The sequence below is a fragment of the Pleurodeles waltl genome, chromosome 11 (genome assembly GCF_031143425.1).
Source record: "Pleurodeles waltl isolate 20211129_DDA chromosome 11, aPleWal1.hap1.20221129, whole genome shotgun sequence".
NCBI classification, from domain to species: domain Eukaryota; kingdom Metazoa; phylum Chordata; class Amphibia; order Caudata; family Salamandridae; genus Pleurodeles; species Pleurodeles waltl.
In genome coordinates, this window is record NC_090450.1 from 153,020,871 (window position 1) to 153,044,829 (window position 23,959).

The 23,959-nt window shown below is 42.5% G+C and overlaps 1 protein-coding gene across 1 annotated transcript in view; it reads right to left on the reverse strand.

Moving 5' to 3' along the window:
- Positions 1 to 14,555, reverse strand: part of ARHGEF26 (Rho guanine nucleotide exchange factor 26) — a 380,358-nt gene extending 365,803 nt beyond the window's left edge. The window contains exons 1-3 of the mRNA XM_069213320.1: positions 14,217 to 14,555; positions 11,252 to 12,421; positions 7,048 to 7,087 (exon numbers count right to left, since the gene is read on the reverse strand). Of these exons, the coding sequence (XP_069069421.1) occupies positions 7,048 to 7,087; positions 11,252 to 12,364 (1,153 nt within the window). The 5' untranslated portion in view covers positions 12,365 to 12,421; positions 14,217 to 14,555. The remainder of the gene's footprint in view (positions 1 to 7,047; positions 7,088 to 11,251; positions 12,422 to 14,216) is intronic.
- Positions 14,556 to 23,959: the final 9,404 nt, after the last annotated feature.

The window sequence follows — 23,959 nt, forward strand, 5'->3', positions numbered from 1 at the left end:
GTTACTGGGTAAACATGAGAGGAACGGAATCTCACTTAAATCTCCTTTACAAGGTGCTCCGACCCTCGGTAAGCCTGAAGCATTGGGCACCTGGGAAGCCATCTTCCAGAAGCAGGAGAAAGTGGGAAGATCCCACAAAAGGGATGGGATTTACAAAGAAATCCAACGGAGAGATCTTTTACAAAATACATTCAATATTGTGCTTCTACTGGAGTGCTTTAAATGGACATGCATTTCCAATGGGAGAGTACCGGTACTAAAGTCTAATGGTAAAGTACATTGGAAATGTCATTGCATGTATGGCACAGGCCTCAAGGTCATAGTAGGATTCATTTGGTTTCCTAGATAGGAGCAGGGATGCCCATCATTAGCGCAACAGGAGCAGTGGAATCCAATGTCATCCGAGTTCTGGCTGTTTTTACAACACTCCTGTGTGGTGGGGCAGAGGCATAACACAGTCTCCAGGCAGAGGCATAACACAGTCTCCAGGAGGGCCGCATCCCCCAGGGACTCGTATTGTATTGTAATAGTATTTATATAGCCTTTACTACCCCTGACAAGGCGTCGAAGCGCTTTTCCGCGAGTAGCACGCTCGTATTCGGCGTTATTAAGCCTATGGATATCTGCAAGATATATGAGTCTTGGGGCCCTGGTCACATTCTGCAGGGAGGTACCAACATTTTGTGTTACGCCTCTGATGTGGGCGGGGTTATTTTGTTTCCTGGCCCAGGGTCCTTTGGCACTCTTGCTTCGAAGTAACAGAATTAAAATTCCCGCAGCCAGGATCGGGCCCCATAGTTGGCGATTCCATCCCCCAGACTGCCGCTGCTGCTGTCTAGCTTGGAATGATGCCAGCAATCCATGGATAGCTGCGCGAAGAGAATGACGGGAACTCAATTAATGCAAATTCATACTGGCGCGAGTCCCAAAGCTGCCGGATGAAAAACAGGGCCTTTATTTCATTCATAGCTCTCTGTGTGAGGAAAGAAAAGAGCTCAGGACGACAAAGCACAGCGTGCTCCCTAATGTAAACCACACAAAACACACAACCTACACATAGATGAACGTGCGAAAATAATCTGATGCTCCCACCAGTAAAGTGTGAACCTGTGGAAAATGTACAAACGTGCACCGAGCAGTCCTTCACGAGGAAACTACTTTCAGAGAAACAACTGTGAAACTGGTACCCCGCTGGAACATCTGCACAAGCATCCTACGACCTGGCATCTCACGTGTTCCTGTTTACAGTGATCATTTTTACATACATAAAACGAGAAATGCTGTTTGCACATTCAGCCCCAATGCTGAATGAAGCGTCTTTGAGAAATGGATTGAGTTCAGAGAACGTGTTTTTATGTGCTTATCATTAAAACAATTATTTAGAGTGGGAGGAAAAAATAGGCAAAAATTGGAAAAGGTTAAATCCACACTTTTTTCAGTCTGCCTGCAAAACAGAAACATAGATGGATTTCATGCCTGTACACAGAGAAACACCTGCTGTACACCATGCATTCTTCCCCTTACTGCAAAACGTGGTCTGGGGAGGTGAAGGCTTCCCAAATCAACGCTGATTGGCGCAATCAGCATAGTCCTAACACCAGGATACATCATAATAGACTGCAACGGCGACCAATCAGAGATTGCTGTTCTTTCAGTAATCTGAGTGATTGGCCACCCTTTCAAATAGGAACATGTGTTTAGTTCAATCTGATTGTTGATAGCCGGTCAACACAGCCTTGTGCAAACTTCTAGAGCTGCCAATAACTTAAACTTCCACCAATTATATCACAAAGGTCTGTGGGCAACTGAAACCTTACTGGCTGCATCTTGCCTTTTGATTTAGCTGTCTGCAGTTGGAAGATAACCCCAGGAAAATTGAAGAGTTGTGCTAGGATTCACTTCGGTGTATCAAAGAAAAATCACCCAAGCCTAGATAGGCCACCATGCAAACTGATTTGTATTTCTATAGAGTTCCTCCTGCATACATACTAGCCCAAACATGATTTATTTTACTTAACATGCAACTTAATTCCTCAGTACGAGTGACCTCTTGACTCCCATGGGGCAGGTAACAAGAGCTATCAGCACATCAGAACTATGAGATCTGCAGTATTTCTCCAGGTCCGTTTACTATAAAAAGAAACAGCAGAAGTCTCTGTGTTAAAATCTGGGCATAGATGAACAATTAACCGGAGAATCAGACCAGATATTACCGATTCACTGGTAATTTCTCATTTCTAAGGGTGTTCTTAGCATCCAACATCCAATGACCCATGTTTTTTCCAACCTCTGGAATTACAGATGCTCTCGGTACTGGTATTGGTTACTCTTGGGGGGAGGGGGCGAATTCAGGCAACTCGTAATGAAACCCTCACACATTTTAAAGTTTTCGTATGTTATGTAGGCTACATTTAATTTTATCTATAGTTTTTATTTAAGATCACCTTAAAGGTCACTACCGTATTGGAACAGACCAGTACCATGGGATGGCATAAGTGTTCCAAATTAATGGTGTTTTATGGGAACGAAAGCACTTCTGATATATTGGTGCAGCTTCATGTTCTATGCCATCAACCAGTTTGGGCTTACATCAGCAGTTGTGTGGTGGACTTTTGGACTCCTATTGAGAACGATCACAGTGAAATTGTAAGTTCCAGAATTTAACAATGTAGTTTCAGGCTGAATGTGTCATACCCATTGGCGAACCAATGGTGCTCCAGGCCCCAGTGCATGAAAGGTAAACGGTACCCCTGACTTCCCATTTGTTAGTCAAATACAACAATAATTAGAGTTCAGGATCCCTGTGTCACTGCTCCTGCTGCACCAGTGATAGCTACGCCAGTGGTCACATATAACAGAAGGACTATTGTCAGCTCCAAGGAAGGACTTAACTGCCAGAAACAAATCCTGCAAAAGTAACTTGACAATGGTCATGGAGCGAGAACAGCAAGAGTCAGTTAGTCGCTGAAAGCCCGCCAGGAACAGGGTCGGACTAGAGAACCAAAAGCAGCACTGGCGTAAAGCTCAAACCAGCCTTTTCCCGTCATCTCCTCCTAACCTGCCTCCTTTCAACCACTTATTCTTTCCCTTCTCCCTCTCTGATTTAATCCTTTCTATCTTCCCCTCCCTCTCTATTTCTCTTTCTATCTCTTGAATTCACCCCGTCTTTCTGCAATTAACCTCAGGGAGCTAAAGAAAGTGTCTGAGTCACCAGGAGCTTCAGTGGGCTTTCAAAACAGTCATCCTGGAGCTCCAGCCTACCGGGGAATGCCTATGGAATAAAAGGACTGTCCGGCTTTGGCCACCTGGAACTGAAGTCTTCTCATCATCTGCAACATGAGATACGTGAGCTGCATATTTCTGTTCGATTTAGTGTGAGTCGGAGAAAGATTGTAGTGTATAGCGACGGCAAAGTTGACACATTTTAAAAGCAACTTTGATCGTAATTTTTCAGTAAACACAGACAATAAACTCTTTGAAGCCCAGGCCCTGCGTGAAAGAAAATGCCAAAAAAGTGCAACAAAAAGTTATGCCCTTTTGGATTTTGAGTGAAAGAAGACATTGAATGACCACGGCAATGCACACTTGTATACCTATACATCAATGTGCTTGGAAGATATCTGCAGAGGGCTATTGATGTCCTGACAACACAAAGCTCTCAAATACCACTGCGAAGAGCTCAGACTTTCAACCAACCATGGTGCAGCCACCAAAAAAGCTCTACCTTCTGGTATGTTTCATTCTAGAATCATGAAACAGCAAGAGATTATCAGACCTTAAATTTCAGTTTCTTGAGTAGTAAAGTGCAGATAAAGGACTTTTCCATAAAAGCAGAGAACAAGGCCTAAACAACCACTGGAAATGCCACTATGCCAAAAGTGATGTCACAGGAAGTCATGTCACAACCCTATGATACATTTGACTTTCTTTAATTTGAAGGGCCTGTTTTAATTTTCCAGGTAAAGCTAACAAATATGCCTTAATTAAAATATTAGATATACATTTGAATGTGTGCATACAATGTAATTGTTTCTATGTATAAACCACACATTCATGTATACAGAAAGAGGTGAGAAAACAAGTCACATAAATGACCCAATATCTATTTTTCTGCAAATAAAGAGGTAATTGTGTGTAAATAACTGAAAGATGCAACACTTCAAAAGTTAGGAGAAGTTAGTGTGTAGGTACATTTTTGTGGGCTCTCTACTGAATTTATCAGGAACAACCTTAAGATTCTGCATCTAACTAAGTCAAATTGTGAAGAAACTGGGGGTCGAGACAGCAAAAACGTAATAGTCGTATTTTCAAAATCTTCATGTGGCTCTTCAAATGTAACCCACAACCAAGTACAAGTATCACCTTCCAACCAAAACCCACAAACATCTGTCACCAGATCAAACATGCTTTAGGATTGTCCAGGGTGTAGGGCAGATCAGAGAGTGATAGATTACAGGAGTCAATGTACCTGAGAAGAGCACCAAACCAAATGCCAGTACTACCAGCAGCAATAGATCCAACCACGACTGAAAGCACTTTTCTTACCAACACATTTGGTAGTTTATTTTAATATCATCTGTCAACAGACAAGATATCATTACTGAACACAGGTCTTTTTCTCAACAAAAAAAAAAAAAAAAAAGATCTCACAGTTCCTTAAAACAATACATTTTTAATTGGAGCATAGATGGCAAAGGACTAAGACCATGCTTTATCTCTGACATACCGCCACAGACAAACTACACTGAAATAGGTTGCATGTTATCGTATCACGGTCACAATATCAACCTACAATAACATCACATCACCTACAACAACCGACAACTACATGGAAGGTAAGTATATATTACTAATTCTTGACTCCACCCATACCTGTTTTAGAAGGTATGTATAAGTGGAGTCAAAAACAGTAATTGTATACTTAACTTACAACTTAGTGGTAGGTATTTGTATTGGATAAAATATTAAAGACATGAGATATTAGATGCAAAACAGTCACCCGCTACCCTGAAATCATTATGTTTCAGAACTTGGGAACGAATAAAGATGCATATACAAAATCGCAATGAAGCTTGCAGATATCATACTGTATGTGTTCTGATGATAATATGTGATTGACATGCCAATAGGTCGATTCAACATTTTTCTCAAGTTAAACTGCTGGGCCATGGACATCATCCTATGACATCTTCCCAACTGTTGGGTTTCTTCAATCAATCATATACTCATCCATTTGAATACTACCTTTCTCTTTATGCTAAGTGTGTCTAACTGATGTTAATAGCACCTCTACTACATACTGAGGAATGTGCCTCCTGAACACTTTACATGTTAACTATTTTATTCTTTATACTGTTTAAAAACTACAGAATATCTGCCCATTCCCAATAATAAATTATTTTTTTTACAAATTACATTGCATGAACAAAACTGTTAGCTGCTCTAAAAGTTTCATATAGGCAGACCATTGGACCATTGCTAATCTTATTACTTGTTTCTGCTCAAATGAGACCAAGTGACGTTGTATTATTGCCATGACAGAAGAATACTGCATGATGGATGGGAAGAGCCAACCCGGCAACATCTTATTTGCATCTCTCTGCTTACTGAGAAGCGAGGCTGTAAAATGCTATAGCCCAGACCTGTACAGCGAAGGGACAAGATTTCTACCTAATTGAGGGGTTTTAGGAAAGGACAAGGTAAACGTAAGGCTCACATTTTTAATGGCTGTGTACACTCATAACTGTCTTTCCAGGGTTTCTTATTCTTCCCATCACTGGTTCAGTCTCTATCAGATCTGGAATGAGCTACATCCTGCTCCAGAGTCACATCTTTTCTCTTCTTTGGATGTTCCTTCTTGCACCTCAGTCATTTGGGAGAGGTAGGAGGGACCTATGTGTGGGCCGACCATGGCAGTACGGCGTGCCCTCGCCTCTGTGCTCAGACAAACACACTGAACTTGTGAATTGGGGCAATAGGTAAAGCTCCCCAAGGTCACTGGGGCAATGTGTATTTGTGGTTGTGAGCATCTGTGTAGCGTTTTGCTGCACACCCACTGTCAACGTCTTGTCAGACAGCAGCAGAGTGAGGGCACCAACGCAGTCTTCTAATCCTCTCTTGCACCTTGTCTCCATCCAACTTGATGGGGCCTTGTCACAAGGTACCCGCATAGACCAGCAGTGAGGACTTCTTGTGCTTTTAGCCCCACATTTCATGGGGTGCTTTTCCGTTGCTACCCTCCTGCACGCTCTACCCCCCCTGTACACTGTAACCCCGCGTAATCCATTCATTTTGGGTTTCCCATATTGAAAGAGTGTTCACCATCATCAAAATACAACACAAGCACAACAATGCAACAGTGAACAGTGCAAGCTTTCATAACACAAAGAACAATTACAGTACAGGCAGCAAAGGTGTATTCAAACACACGCAGACATTGTGCAGTAGGAAAGCCAGGCTCCCTCTGTGTATGAAATAGGCATTTGCCTCAACTACCTATGTGCTACCTCTCCTGTGTATGGCTTGAGATGGTAAACGCCTTTTCAGTACACAAATGAAAAACTGATTTACATTTCTACGGCTTGTTTCACTTATCTCCTGCAGTTGTTCAATGTTGCAGGACTGGAGTTTAGCACCTGTGTTGTTCAACGGTTGGCAGTCAGAGAACATTTGCTTAACAATACAGTTTGCATGGTTACAATGTTTTGACCGTAGCATCCTCTGAGGTTCTCAGATGAAACAATTATTGCTACTTTTCAACAAACGTATCTCATTAAATGGAGCCAAAAACAACATGACATAAGTGTTTTTGTGCATACAATTAACATATTCGTCCTTTTATATTACCCACACCTAAAGCTTTCATACTATCATTCATAAACTATACGCCGTTGAAAGCTTTATTGTCATTGTAAGTGACTGTTTTGCCAAAAGTGCACACATAGGGAATATAAACATTTTGAACAGGATTGGCAAAAAAAAATAGTTTGGCAAAAAAAATTGTTGTATCCCAGTGCCCTGAAACAATTTCCACAATTTAGTGCTTACCTTCTCTGTCAAATGTTCCTTGGCCTTTCAGAGATTTCTTCTTTTAATGGATTCAACGTGTGCAGAAAATAGGAAAAAAATATGTCAGTGAAACGTTTACACACTTTAGCACACAATTATATTTAATTGACTTTGATCCAACTCCAAGCCCTGAGGATGCAAGCTGCGTTGCTATCATTGTGCTGTAAACATAGAGTCACACACGGGCTGTGTGCAGCCACTCTTGCCAGGGTTCACTGAACTGTCAGCTCAGGCCTGGCTTGGCCTCGCTGGTCGAGCGCTACAGCACTTACATGTACACATTTTTCTGTTCTAGACTATTTTCTAAGTGAGCAGCGAAAACATGTTTTGGGGTTCAGAACAGAGGGTTTTTACTGAACCGGGGATACGGTGACAGATTTGATATGGACAGGGCACTAACAAGCTGATTAGTATAAAAAGAACAGTTTAGAAATGTCAGCTGTATGTGAAGCATGAATATCTGCCCTCAGACCAGCTCTTTTCTTTACTTTAATGTCCCTTTAATTCCTTGACAGTGATCGTGTGGGGATCTAAGTATCCCAGTCACAGCTGTTATGAGCTGCTTGGAGAGCATCATCACAAGGTTTCAAAAGCAAACCTGCCCAGTGTGTGTGTGTCCATAGGTTTATGGCATATATCTAAACGATCAAAGTAGACATTCACAAGAAATCCAACAAAGGCAAGTGCCTTTGGTAAATGATGCAAGCAGACAGGGCCATTTGGTGACTGTTCTGTCTTTATAGGGACATGAGGTTAGCCAACCACAGGCAATGAGGTAATATAAGAGATAAATTACCTTCTGCCATACATTATTAAGATATTATAAGCCATCAATGAGTTCCATGCGCATATAGAGGAATGAGGCCAAGTTCCTTTACAAAGTCAAGGAACTCCAAGGTGACTAATTATAACCTTTTACATTTAAGTATATCCCATGCCTTATAATACATGGCCATACAGTCACCCTTTCCACAAGCCACTAACATCTACTGTGCCTTGATTTTTCACATGAAAGAGTTAATATGTTTGCAGACATGGAGAATAATGTAATCAGATTTAAAAAATGCTGTGACACAGAATGTGTAGAAAGATGAAGCGATTATATCATTCGGTAATAATCTATGTGGAATAAAAAAAACATGCTGCCATAATCATCTCGTTTCTGCTTATCACGCTGCATTTTAGATAAAAAGGTCAGAACAACCAAAAGTAATTCTCCTTTTTCTTGCTTAAATTGCAGCTGTGATCCACCTTTCACCTTAGCTGCTGTCTCTCGAAGGAGACATTATGACGCCACGCCTCAACTGTATTTAGCTTATTACAGTGGAGCAGTCACGTTATTTCATAATTACATGTGACAAGAGACATCACAATTCAACTGCAATAAGGAAATCAGAGGTAAGTTTTTATAATGGGATTGTAGACTTCTATGTATTATAATACCATCCAAATACACAGGCACAAAACGCCATCCTCTCATGAGAATCATAGGCGAAGGAGAAGGGAGGTGTTATGACAGTCATTCAAAACAGCATAGGAATTTACATCACATGAAATTTACCCTCAAGATGAATATTTAACTTTTATTTTAAAACGCCACTGAACACTTCAGGCAGAACCATGTTTATAAACAGTGAATACTAAGAGGGTCACACTGTTAAACTTAGCAAAAGAGGAATCGAAGACCATTTTTTAAACTTTAAATAGGTTATTAGTCAGATCAGTTAAACACAGACACTGCAAAACAATCAGCAAGGTAGGATAATAAAAGCACAGACCAATTACCCCATTCCCCCCCCCCCCCCCTCCGGGTATGCTCAAATGATGCACCGAGTCCACAGGCCATGCTAAATACTGTATGCAAACTAACAGAAGAAGCAGTCCTGTGTGAAAGTCCCCTTTGAATTCTACACTATTTAAAGGCATGGTTAAGTGTATTTTTCACAGATTCAGAAAAACGTAGCATAACGTGACATATTGCAATGCTAGTTATATTCACCTCGAATCACTACACATCCTGTGTGTATAGCCAAATGTAAGTGTTAGAACTGGTGCCATGGGAACACTTTTATAGAAAAGGTGAATCCTTATTTTTATGGATACCATTCATCTCAAATATTAAATACACTACCAATATTGTTACTCAAATTGTTAAATCCCCAGTCATGAAATTTTATGATGCAGATCAGAAAAGGTAATGCACCATTTGGAAGATTTTGTTTTTGTAGGAAGAAGTACAGGAATGTGGAAGGTCACTGAAGAATTTTCCAGTGGTGGGTGTAGTCCTGTAGGGCCATGAGCACCTGAGAAGGCAGAAGGCCAAGGTTATGTGCAAACATTTTTAATTCGGTGGGGAATTGAGCATATACTTTCCTAAGAGAAAGTATTAAAAATGTTGAAATTATTGATGGGGCGGTAAAGATGAACAAGAAGGACTGAGAAAAGTAAGTTGGCTGTTATGTCACATGAAGTTCAGCTGGAGATAGGTAGAGGACCATAGGATTATTTGCATGAAGATAGTATGTTCATGTCAGAAACAAAAGGGAGCCACAATGCAGAGTGAGATCATAAGAGTGGGTGAGACTGGATCTGAAGACTTAGAGGTCATTCCACAGGGTTTCAACGAGGGATCAGTGTAGGTCCTGGCAGCCTCAACAAAGTGGAGAATAAATATGTTTCATTATATATATATATATATATATATATATATATATATATATATATATATATATATATATATATATTTATTATTATTGTTATTATTATTATTATTAATATTATTGTTGTTGTTGTTCTGTGAGCAATGTTGATATAACCAGATTTATCCACACATTCAATATTATGAGCCACAAACAAGCACTAGAAAGTTTGCCTTGTATCTGATAAGCAAATGAAATATAGATGAATCTATTAATCTCCAAGACGGTCATAGAGTAGTCAGCAGGGGAATCTCCCAATGACCATTCTACAAGAAAGATCAATCAGAGATCACTGGGAATATGATCCACTATCTTGCGAGAAATGCAACTTGGAGCTGTTGACCATCGTGATGTGCTTAATCGGAGGACTGACCTTGATGCATACAACAATCAACATCTGAATGGGAGGACGCCCTAAACTATTTGTAGAAGGGGAAATCACCAAATATATTAACCTCCACTCATTTTTGTGGGTTCACTGCTGGCACGTAGCAAGAAATCGATGCATATCATTTAATAACTTTCTGTTCTTTACTTCACAGTTCAAAGTCTGGACCAAAAATGTGACAAATGTTCTTATAGACTTGTTGTGCTATGCACACATCCAATGGTGGTGTTATCAAGGCTTTATTGGATGCAGCAGTGTTCTATTTTTCCTTTTCAAAATGAGACTGACTCAATGTGTTTTATCAACGTACACGGCTCTTTGCTTGGTATTGCTTGAAAATGCCTTGAACTATTTAAAACAAATTACTACCACCTGGAAGTGAATAAGAATATTCTTCCAGCACTAACACTGCCAAAAAAGACTGCACTGAGCTTGGCAATTAAAGGATACTAAATATATCACTGTACTTGAGGCTCTCTGAACCAACCACCAAACAAGATAAGACAATCAAAAATCAGAGTGGATATGCCCCTGCCCTTGAAAACACTACATAGACAGCCAAGCAACAAATTACTGTGTTAAAGGCACACTGCTGCTTCATTGTGCATTCCTCAGCAATGAAAGCACTCCCGCTCACAAACACACCCTACAGTGATAGGCTAAGTGTACATTGAAGCAGAAATACATGATTGGAATCAAAAGTGGTAGCATAAGACTGGGTGTAGGATGGCAGGGATACAGCTCGGACGGTATGGCACCATAGTATTGTGAGAGCAACATCCGACATTTATATTCTGCTGCCCACAAATGATTCATAGGCCAAGTGCACAGTTTTGATACACTTTGAAATTTGCAAATATGAATTCGGAGACACCAGAATGCATACATTTTAAAATTAAAATCTAATAGACACCACTTTGCCCTTGTTTCAGACTAAACGTTTGCTATGGACACAAGAAAACATTTACCACACCGGATGTTTGCAAATGGTTGAATAGTAAATTCATAATTTTATACACTTTAACAGAAGCTTACATATTTAAACTAACATCAGTGCACACACGAGTAAGAGCGCACAGTGATATATAGTTTTTACCTTTCTTAGCTTTAGTCTTCCTAAACTTGAAAACTTCTCCTTCTCTTCCACAACTGCTTTAAGGTTTGGTTGAGACATTCGACTATTCTTTTTCACATTGGGGGTGTCACTGAAGTCAATGCCGCTAACCACTGCTCTGCGATAGGATGTTGACCTCAGGCCACGCCTTAACATGCAGAGACTGTCAAAATCAGAATCAGGGTCTGTGTCTCCATCAGGAGCTGCCGCCAAAGGCGGGGATCTGGCTTCAACCATACTGCGGACCTTGCGGTTCCTGTTGGCAGGTTCCTCATTTAGATTATTATGACTGTGTACTTTATTAGTGATCTTTATGGCAGAGGCTAGCCCTTTGGGGATAATCTGTTGCAGTCCAACCCGATGAGCCGCTTCACTATGTGTACTGAGGACCACTGACTGTTTTTCACTCATTGGAATTGGATTGGACTTTGATCTCTGGAGGTCTCTTTTATGCTCTGAGTAGGTCTTTCGAGAAACTGGTGATGAACAGAAAGAAGATGTTTGTCTGTCACTAAAAAAATGCTTGACATGCACTTGAATGTTGTTATTGTTTTCAGGTGATGAAATGGTCCCATTTGACAAGTGACTAGGACTTGAACTGAAAACAATCTGTTCCGGCTCTGATGTAACTGTCGACTGGCTTGAAACCCGCTGTGAATGGGTAAGTCTGTGGTCTGAAGAACATGCAGTCCCATTAGTTGTGAAACTGATAGAATTATTGGAAACCACTTTCAGATGCTGAAGAGGCTGACTGAAAACATGTGGCCTGCCAGCACTGCCTTCTGGAGACGATGGCGGGCTTTTTCCATTTGGCGTTGATCCCAGACTGGAGCTTGACTGGAAGAGCCCTCTTCGAAGCCGCCTGCTGGCTGGCGAGGTCAAGATCTTCTCAGCAGGCTGGGTCACTGTGAAGCAGCACCTGTCTTCCAGGGGGAAATCTGTCACCAGAACCCCTTCAGGGCTTTGATAGGACTGTGGTCTTGTCTTGGAGACCAGACTGCTGTCCTCTAGTGGGCTGTGTGTGGTCGATTTCCGCCACATGGGAACCAGTTTCACATTATTGTTGGTAAAATCCACCTCACATCTGCCATCCATAATGTTGCTCCGGTCACACCGAAAAAACAGGAAACCGTCCGGGGAACTTCTTCAACTCTAATGAAAGAAACAATGTTAATGTTGTCATATAAACTTGGGTAAGAGTAATAAAATAAATTGAATATGACAGAGCCGTAGGTGTCAGACGCCAAAGTCACAGGTGCCCCCCTTGGAAATATGTCCATATTTGATCATTTTGGAGGCAACCTGTGTGCCTCTCCTACCTCAGACGGTGGTACCTGAGCTAACTGCTTAGAATCAAGTTGTGCTACAAAAGAGCATCAAGTTTTCTAGATCACATTTATGAACTTTCCTTGGAAATATGTGCTCCCTGACAGTCAAATATAAGGATCCCTCAGGTCTTTGCACTGGCCCAACTGTAAACATATTGTTGGCTTAAGAAGCAACAGTTTTTTTTTTTGGGAAAGACGTTTACTGTGGGATGTATGCCTTGGGTGGTGAGTCACTTTTTTCACTGTGACGGTATCTTCAGATCACTGCAATAAGCCCAATTAACTGAACAATGATTATTGTGAAAAGGTTAAATTTTTAAAGAAAACAAAAAACAATTAATGGCTTTGTGTGATAACCAGTTAATGTATGTGTTACTGTCAACTGACAGATCAACGACTACAAGATGTATAGGTTGAATTCCTCGGAAATAACAACACGAGCCAATTCATAGAGCTTGACGTGTCTCTTAGTGGTCCACAAAGGTGATAACATATTCGTATTAATTTGTTTTGGAGCAAAATTTGATGTCAGACTTTGACAGTGCCCACCACATGACAGGCGGGGTACAAATGACTAATAAGTGTATATATATATATATATATATATTTAAGCGCATCATTGCTGAAGCTGATAATCCTGAAATCCTGCAGGCCTGCAGGTCTTGTGATAATCGATAGTGTTATACATTCTTTTCATAGTAGAATGTCGGAGAAAAACTTTACAATAAGTATAGACATTAAATTAAAAGGAAGAAATTAAATTGCAACCACAAAAGAATAGTGGGCACACTAAGGACCTGATAGCAACAAACATTACTCGCGAAATCTTGAAATTGGACGTAAAATCAACGTTTGAACCTAGCAGTGGCAGCGTCATGCTGGAAGAGGCAGGGCTGTAGACGAAGAAACACAGAAAGATGCAGAATATAAAGAAATGGAGATATGACAGCGATTATAAAAGAAAGCGACGACAGGAAAATGACTGAAAAGAAAATGACAGAAAGAAAAAAAGAAAGAAAAAGACTGAGACAATGAATCGATTCATAATTGAGAAGAAAATGTATATATATTGATTTGTATACACAGAGACGCGTACATGTGCATGGACGTAGAGTTGGAGTGTGTGGGAGCGGCTGCCGAGATTCCCACCTGCCTGAGAATGAGTTATGCTTCCCCTGGAGATGGATTTCACTTCTGTTGCCAGAGGCGGAATGTCAGCGGTGTTTGTTGTGGCTTCTGAACGCTTAAGCAGAGCTGCCAACTAGTTTGTAAGTCGACTCTCACCAGTTCCCCACACCTGAGGTACAATATTCGTCTTACCCGGACTCGAATCACTTGCTCTCAAGTGAAAGGTAAATCCCATATTGTTAGATAAGGGCAGACTTTGGGAATCCCACTCAGCGGCAGGTGTGGGGTGGTTGGCAGTGTGCGGGGATCACGAGGGTGTGTATCCGGGTGCGGGGCGCTGGCAGTCTGAGGTACAGCAGGCTGCAATGCACAGTCTATGACGCTGGCAGAGCAGGTTTTGAGATGGCTGGGGTGGGGGTGGGGGTGGCAGTGCAGTCATGGAGATGGCGCAGGACTCCCTGCCCTCACCCTGCAGAGAAGCGCCGTCTTACCTCCTGGGGAATGTTGTGCATGCTGGCAGGGTCTAGGCTCGGGGGCGGATCCATTCAGTGCCGGCAGGACTCCGCTTCACTTCCACGGAGTCTTTTCCACCTGTTGCCCCGCAGCAGGACCCTAAGGGCAGCATCACACTCATCATCGTCCCGTCCAGTCCGGAACTTCAGGTGTCCAGCAGTCGTGTTCAGAGTGACACGGCACTGGTGTTTCCACGCTTCACAGTGCACGAAAAGTTAACACGGGCTGCTGCCAGTGAAGCCAGCACCTTCTCCCTCTCTGCGGTGCGCCAGTGTGACCCGGGAAAGCGGTGACTGTCACCAGCACAGATCTGCAGTACCGGGAACCCAGCCTTTCACACCCAAGAGAGGAAGCAGCGCCCCGCAGCGGCAGAGCTGGGAAGCTCAGGTCCCGCTCTGGCTGCCGCTGAGGACGGAATGTGCTCCAGTCTCGGCTTGTTTACAATTTTTCTTCACGTTACCAACTTTTTTCAACATGTGTGCTCCTCGTTCCACGCATTTTTGTGTTCAAGACAGGAAGTTCAGTAAGGAGGTGATGGAAGAACTCTTGTTGGAGGGAAACCCGAGTGAGTGACAAAAGCTAGATTTATCAATAAAAGTGAGATTTGTGGATCCTTTGGAGCACTCTAAAGGACACCGATTGAGAGAAAGAGAAAATGGGAGCTCGCTCGCGAGACGGCGTATGAATGAATCAGAGCAGGAGAAACACCCTGGAGTGGGGGCTGGGAAGTAAAGGCGCCGTTTCTGATGTTTTGCTGTGAGCCTTTTTTGCTTGAGAGTTAGGCATAGCTGGCAAAATTTCAGCTGGCGTGCGTGTGACGAAGTCATAGCTTCAATGTACTTACGAGTAACATTCACGACGATGTGCGACATTCGGAGCGATACTTTCCCGCGAGCAAAATGAGAAAGTGTTTTCTAACACTCACAGAGGACTAAGTAGGGATACAGAAGCTTATGACTACCCCCCTCCACACGGGTGTCTCCCAGAGCTTGTTCTCACGCCAGATACACTATTTCCCCTGATGTTCGCCCCAACTACAAATTACCAACTCTCTCTACTGCCTCTGCTTGGGCTGACGCTATAGTTGGTGTTGTGTGTATGCTGGCATCCCTAGTCTGCAGTCATGGTCTCTGCTGTCCAGAGCTGTTGGGTATGGTCTTTGGTCAGAGTTTGGGGACGGGCCTTTGGGCAACAACTACTCAATTTAGCCAGAATGATCATGCTTTGCTCTCTTGTTGCAGTAAATCTGTGTCAACGCTTCAGCCTGAGCCGTGCCAAGCCAGCTTTTAAAAACACTGCAGCACATCGTGAAACCTGTGACTGGACACAAGCAGTGCCCTCCCCTCCACGTGTGGACAGGGGAACACAGTTGTTTTTCCGATGAGAGGGCAATGCTTTCCTGGGGGTCGGGGACAGACAGCATTTTGAAACACATTCTGGTGCTGACAGTCATGCGTGCAGATACACTGTCTAGGCTGTGGGTAGCACACTACGTAGGGTACACTGCAAATGACTATGAGGTTTGGGGTCCGTCACGCTGCACTGGGAGATGTCAGCTTCACTCACTATCTGTCTGGGACAGTTATGCCGCAACATAAAGTTTGGCCTGCCAGTACTAAGGTCATGATTGGCTGATAAATGTGGTGCCGTGCGGGGTTGGATGGCGCCAATTGCCAGAATAGAACGCAAGTCGCCGTCCCCCGGAATTGATCACCTGACATCACACAGCCTAGGCAGGAGCACTGCCAGGAGCACTGCCAGGAGGCCACAGATTAATGGTGATCTCTGGAGGATGTTGTCAGAGTCAGTGTAACAGCCATGAAATGTCACATGTTTCGGGTTGCAGGCAACAGCTGCACATGGTTTCAAATGCATTCAGAATACACTATAAGTTTGTTGTGAGTAACTGTGAGACTGAGGTTCTATGTGGAGGCTCAGTGTGAAAGCACAGTGTGCAGTCTACCAGCACCTTGTGGGTCGTGCTGCTAACACAGCTGCTCCTACATCATGGCTTGAATTGTACAATTGAAAAAGGCCAGTTTTTACAAGTGTGCAGGGCTCCTGTGAACTAATATGTTTTTGATTGATGAAGAAGAAATCACACCAGTCAATGATAGTAATGAGCCAACACAGAAAGCCAGAAGGTGATAAGAAAAACATAGTTGTAAAGTAGAGGTGGACAACAAAATTAACATAGTGTCTTGTTGTGCTCACTACCACTCATTAATGTCGCAGATACTTAGGCACACATATTCTCAAAGAGCATCATGTAACTAAATATGCATCCCTGATGGATCTGGAGGTTCTGTGATTGATTTGGATTGATTTTAATGCCACAATGTGTCATAGGAATTGATGTGCAAAATGCAAGATCCATATGTTTATCGGGGAATGTGGGGGTTACATATTAGTCTTGCAGACTTACAAATTAAATGGAGCCTTTGTACATAAGCAAGCATGAGGTGTGTTGGTTACTAGAGAGAGTGGGTGTCTAAATGAGGTGTCAAGAGATGTATTCAGCCAAACATTAAACATCAACTGAGTTGAAAGGTTATTGTAAAAAAATAAAGATGACACACAATACCTTTTAATCATAAAATGTTATATAGCTATATCCATAACTTTATCTATCTATTGCCACAAAGTACCTTGTAAATAACTGGTCACTTCCATCTGTTAGAGGCTGGTGCAAGAGATGGAAGCAGGAGACTGTATCAATCATGAAAGTAATGGTAAACCATCCTTGTTACCAAAAAGAGACTCACACTCCCGGATACATCTTCCTGAAAAAGATTTATTAGGCAAAACGTTTCAACCACAAGGACTTTGTCACGGCCATAGAAAACAAACCAGTGCCTGACCACCAATAAAAAACAATGTGCAAACAATAAACACGATAGAAACACTCTCCTGTTCTTTACCAAGAAGTCTCTTTTAATTTCTACATCGTGCTCAGTTTCTTAAAATTGCTAACTTAATACATTAATGCAGTCACCCCTCTAGCAGGCCTTACAACCCTAAGGCAGGGTGCACTATACCATAGATGAGGGCATAGTTGCATGAGCACTATGTCCCTACAGTGTCTCTGCCAATTCTTAAACATTGTAAGTGCAGGGTAGCCATAAAAAGTATATGGTCTGGGAGTTTGTCAAACACAAACTCCACAGTTCCATAATGGCTACACTGAATACTGGGAAGTTTGGTATCAAACTTCTCAGCACAATAAATTCACACTGATGCCAGTGTGGGATTTATTGAGAAATGCACGCAGAGGTCATCTTAGAAATGCCCCCTGCATACCAGCCCAATTACTGGTGCTAGGCTGACCAGTTTCTGCCAGCCTGCCACATCCAGATGGGTTTCTTGCCACTTAGGGTGAGTGCCTTTGTGCACTCTGTGACCAGGAACAAAGCCTATACTGGGTGGAGGTGCTTCACACCTCCCCCTAGAGGAACTGTAACACCTAGCAGTGAGCCTCAAAGGCTCAAGCCTGGTGTTACAGCGCCCCAGGGCACTGCAGCTAGTGAAGATGCCCGCCCCCCTGGACACAGCTCCCACTTTTGGTGGCAAGTCCAGAGGAGATAATGAGAAAAACAAGGAGGATTCACCCTCCAGCCAGGACAGCCCCTAAAGTGTCCTGAGCTGAGGTTACCCCTGCTTTAGAAAATCTTCCCTCTTGTTTTGGAAGATTTCCCCCATTAGGATTAGGGATGTGCCCCTCTCCACACAGGGAGGAGGCACAAGGAGGCTGTATCCACCCTCAGGGACAGTAGCCATTGGCTACTGCCCTCCAGCCCTAAACACACCCCTAAATTGAGTATTTAGGGGTGACCCTGAACCCAGGAAACAGATTTCCTGATGACCTAGAGAAGAAGAAGGACTACTGACCTGAAAGCCCCACAGAGACGACGGAGACAACAACTGACTTGGCCCCAGCACTACCTGCCTGTCTCCAGACTCAAAGAACCTGCAACAGCAACGCATCCAGCGGGACCAGCGGCCTCTGCCAACTCAGAGGATGGCCCTGTAACCCAATGGACCAAGAACCTCCTGTGGCAGAGGCTCTGTCTAATCCACAAAGAAGAAACCATCTTTAGAGGGACTCCAGCCTCACTCTGGAAGCGTGAGTCCCCAACACTCTGTATCCGATGCCTCCGGCTCATACAGAGAGAAACCAACACTGCAGCGACGACCCCCAGGCGACTCCCACAACGTGGACACCCTGAGACGACCTCCCTGTACCCCCACGGCGATGCCTGTAGAGAGAATCCAGAGGATCCTCCTGACCGTGACTGCCCAGTAACAAAGAACCTGATGCCTGGAAGAAGCACTGCACCAGCAGCCCTCAGGCCTGAGAGGAACCAACTAACGGTGCAGGAGGGACTAGCAGGCGACCCTCCTTCTTTCCCAGTCGGTGGCTGGCCCGAGAAGCCCCCTGTGCCATGCCTGCATCGCCAGAGTGACCCCCAGGTCACTCCATTGAGTTCTATTCAAAACCCGACACCTACTTTGCACACTATACCCAGCTGCCCCTGTACCGCTGAGGGTGTATTTTGTGTGCCTGTTTGTGACCCCCACCCAGTGCTCTACAAAACCCCCTGGTCTGCTGCCCAAGGATGCAGGTACTTACCTGCTAGCAGACTGGAACCGGAGAACCCCTAGTCTCCATAGGCGCCTATGTTATTTGGGCCCTACTTTGACCTCTGCACCTGACTGGCCCTGTGTTGCCGGTGCTGGGTGTTTGGGGTTGACTTGAACCCCCAACAGTGGGCTCCCTATGCCTTTGAGACTGAACTTGTAAGTGCTTTACTTACCTGCTAAACTAACTTGTACTTACCTCCCCCAGGAACTGTTGATTTGTGCAGTGTCCACTTTTAAAATAGCTTATTGCCATTTTTGCGAAAACTGTGTACCTTACTGCTTTGCGTCAAAGTTCTATACTTACCTATGCCAAGTACCTTACAATTTATGTACTTACTTGAATTCTGAATCTTGTGGTTCTAAAATAAATTAAGAAAATAATATTTTTCTACCTGAAAACCTATTGGCCTGGAGTTAAGTCTTTGGGTGTGTGTTCTCATTTATTGCCTGTGTGTGCAAAACAAATGCTTAACACTACCCTTTGATAAACCTACTGCTCGACCACACTACCACAATATAGAGCATTAGTATTATCTAATTTTGCCACAATCAACCTATAAGTGGAACCCTTGGACCCTGTGCACACTGTCTATCACTGTGCGAAAGTATATACAGAGCTAACTTCCTACACCTATAGGGTATTCTGTTTACTGATGCACCTCATCAAGAGAAGAAAGGTAACTTTCCCTTTTCCAGCATGTGTGAAATGTGCTTAGATGTTACCACAATTTGCAGCAAAGGGTGAACCTTCAAGAGGATTGCTGTGAAGTAATATCAAGTATCTTTGGAGCTATGCTTCAACTGGTAGTGATAACTGCGTAACATAGAATATTACAATAACTCGTCTTCCAGTGAGTGATTCCAGTGAATATTAATTATTGATGCCGGCAGTCAATGCCTGGAAGCAGTGTTAAGACAGCTGGAGGGCAGATATGAAATGACTGCTGATTGAGTTTCCTGTTCCTTTTGTGAAGCAAAGGGTAAACGTTCTGCAATAGAGCAAATGCTGCTAACATGTTTGTGGGCTGTTCAAAAGTTCAAGACATTTCTTTGGGAAGGAGAGTCTGTACTCAGAACAAAGAGTTCATAAGGTCTTGACAAATATTGTTCCTGAAGTAGGGTCATGAAAAGTATCTCGTAGACTATCTAGGCTGACAGCTACATTGAATTGTCAAAGTTTTCAGAGCATAATAAACTGTGTGAGGAAAGCATGGTCTGCATGGTTTCTGAGGATTAATTACTGTAAGAACAAGATGATAAATTTTATGTGTTGTACTTTAGAGGTGGTAGCAGAACAATGACCTCCTAAAGGAATGAGGACAAAATCATATGTTTTCCAATGTATTTGTTAAGTAAGATCCAAATAAGGCAATCATCAGCTACTAGGAAGGATCACCTTAATTTTCAATAGGACAAAATAAGCCTTTGTAGTTGTTAAAACCTGGCAAAGGGTTTGGTTGCCATGTGCATAGAGACATGAGAAGTACTGTGTTTTCCAATATGAAGAAGAAGAGTAATCCTTCTTTCCAATAGATCTGTAGATTCATTTAACCAATAACTATGTCTCACAGTATTTTGTGAAACAAGTGTCACCCATCAACACAAAACAGATATGAATTATGTTCTTATATGCTGATTGATCCGTACGGTCTTATGTATGCATGCAGATTTTGTTTTGTCTTTTTTGGACCTTTTACCTCTGGAGAAAGGCCCCTCAGTTCATAAAATACAACATAGATAAATCAAAGGCCAAGAGGGAGGATCTCACTTACAATTACAATAGTACATTACACATCATCAGGGAATGACTGGGCTGACCATGTGGCTGACATCCTGAATCGTCTGCCTAATTTTTCTTTACCAGTTTTGCCATCATAGTAAATTCTAGGAAGGCGAGTCAATTAATCAATCAATCAATAAATAACTTAATTAGATTATAAACATAATCATATAAGTTCCATCACACATATGACAGAATTCAACAGTTAAAACAGCGAGGAATTCCTGTAATGCACAGCACTTTTAAAAAAACAACCAACCACTAGACAGACGTCCTGATCCAATAACATCTGCAGAAAACACAGGGCTGGCCTACAATTTCTAAATTAGATCGTTTCAGGATAGGGATTAAAATCGTTTAGCACAAATAGAATGAAATTTGCAGAAGAGAAGAAAGTGCAACAAGGAGTGGTCAGAGAGCTAGCTTTCCCTCCTAATTTAGGGTTTATGTTTAATAGCACACCTAACGAATGGCTGAACTTCTACGGTCTTATAGCAAATTTGGGGGACCATGATTTAAAAGAATCAGACACAATGCAAGTGTATGAAAATTGATGTACCTTCTCAAGGATATTACCATTAATTGTGACCGTATGGCTTTTCAAGCTATTGGAACTGTCAGACATGACATTTGATATGGAAAAATTAGTCTCCAAATCCAAGTTTGTCATAAACATGTAAAACACTTCCTTAGATGCTTTAAGGCCTTCAGGTACGTGCAATAAAGCAAGGCATGTCCTTATATAGGAGTGCACAATACTGGTTTATGATAACTCAGAAGCACATCTTGTCCACTGTTAGTCAAAAAGGCCAAATTATTAGTATATAAAATGAATAATACTGGAGCGAGCGTGCAGTCCTGGTCCACTCCACGCTCTAATTTGAAACCGCACTCACTGATAGCCCCAAATCTTACACTCAGTGCCAGATCAGAATGCAAATCAGATAGAAAAAAACATTATTAGTGGATCTCAGCCAACTTGGAGGAAAGGGAACCACAGTTTATACGACGAAAAGCACTTGAGAGGTCCTAAAGGCTAGGTACAATGTGCAAAAATTTGCAACACTATATTTGCCCATAACAAGATAGGTCATTCAGACATTGTACCCAGGCCCCCTGTGAACCCATAGTGCGATTCACATAGAATCTCATTATCTTTTGCTCATTCCATTTCGACATTATAAACAATTATGCCTATAACTTTGACAAAGTACCTGTTACTGCGTCAGTTGCTTTCTTAAAAATGGGAACAATAATGAAGGTGGGTCAAGAGCTGAGTAATATAGTATTGCATATACTGTTAAGAACAATGGCCAGCAATGGAGCCCAGAGGTTAATATTTGATTTAAGTAAGTCCATGGACGCTCCATCCTGATCAAGGGCTTTATCAAATGGGTTAGAATCTGAGACAACCTCAAGAAGCTCGAAAAAAGACCGGTCTTAACTTGATTGAATTGTGAATGTTGAATAGAGTCACTGGTAGCCACATGGTCAAAACAGTAAATGCATGAAAAGTAGGACTCTCGTTGTGAGGCAGTAATATATGATCTGAGTCTGGATGGTGCTCCACATGTAGCCTGTATAAAATTCAAAGTGTACCGGAATAATTTAGGGTTTTTATATTTACACGCGGACATATGCTGATCACAGTTGTTTTGCAAAATCTCAGCTTTTTTTTTTTAAAGACCGTTTGGAAACGGCTCTAAGCTTGGTGATCTCTGAAATGTTCCTTGGCGTGTTGGTGAAGGCTTCCCATAGACACCTGTTGACTAAAGAACAAGCCGAGCCAAACTACGTAGGCACATTACAATCAGGATGTCATAGGGGCTTAAGCAGGGAGCTTTTAATTGACAAACATAAATCAGCATATAGTATGACAAAAGAGCAACCAGGGCACTCCGGAAGAGAAAAGTCCAAGCAGAATCAGTTCGCAGAAGATGTTTTAATCCTTAGTAAGTCAGGAAGATTGAGAAGGAACTATCTGGTACTCAAGTCCAAATGTTGAGACAGATATATGAGAGTAAAGCAACAGCCAACACGTGTTTCGTCCTCACGGACTTCTTCAAGGCTCCAAAATTATAAGTACAATGGCCCTATTTCTTCTGTTACGGCTCCAAAGGTGCCACTATATCAAAGAAACAGTGCGTGTTCCATCAGTGTGAACGAGCGTCCCTCAGGGTAAAGGGAAAAGTATTCTTCCAGAGTAAAAGGAACTGTCTCGTATGGTGTATCCGTAGTCGAGGATAACACTGTTGCAACAGCCTAAGTAGACATAGTCTGTGCTAAATCAGAATTCGGGAGTCAGGTCGAGGCGGCGTGTATGGAAAAACCGCAGTGCATGATAACGCTGCCGTGTTTAATTAGACACCTTCAAATCAGCATATGATTAAACAACATTGGCCTGGTGAGCCACTTCAAAAGGCAGATAGTGACATTTTTAAACAGTTTTTTAATACAATTTTCAGGAAACACACAGGGATCAGATAACTTACAGGACCAAACTCAGATTATTATCCTTGGTCGGAAGGTGCAAGTAATCCTTGTATGGCCAATGCACAAGAGCCACAAGCAGAGTAAAAACAGTGATTAAAGGGGTATTGACCCAGCTCCTCCTTCCTGCCTGGGCAACAGGTCTTTGCTTGCCACCCGCCAATCTCTGACTGACAGCCTTTGGCCCTCTGCCTCGTTCTATTGTTTTTTGCTGTGTTTTCTGCTGCTGTTGCCTCCTGTCCACTGCTTCTGCCTCATTTCTCATCTGCCTTTTTACTGTCCTTCTGCCTCCTTCTTCTGCTTATTTCTCTGCTTTTGCCCCATTTCTTCTGCCTACCTCATAATTTGCACTGCTTTAATTCTGCTTTATTTGTCTGTGTTTTGCCTCCTACTTCTGATTTTTTCACTGTTCTGCCCCATTTTTCTTCTACCTTCCACTGCTGTTTGCCTGCTTCTCCTGCCCTTTCTGCTGCCTTGCTATTCTCCGACTTCCTACCTCCTGCTAGCCACACCTACCACCACTCACCACCCCCTCCTCTCAGGACATACTTAATGAAGACCACAGCGCCACTCCATTGAGCAGGTCCTTGCCCCAGCTCTGTTAGAAAGCAAACATTATTAATAAAAATGTGTCACTGAAACATAATGTGAAAAAACGTGTATTAAAAGGCCTAACTGAAAATCATGTGGTAGAAAAATAAACGTGGGCTCTGAAATGTGATTGCCCTGGTGTCAGCCACAAAGATGTTTGACATGAAAAAATAATACTAATGAAATTGTATCTTGTCTAATCATAATTAACTGTACTGA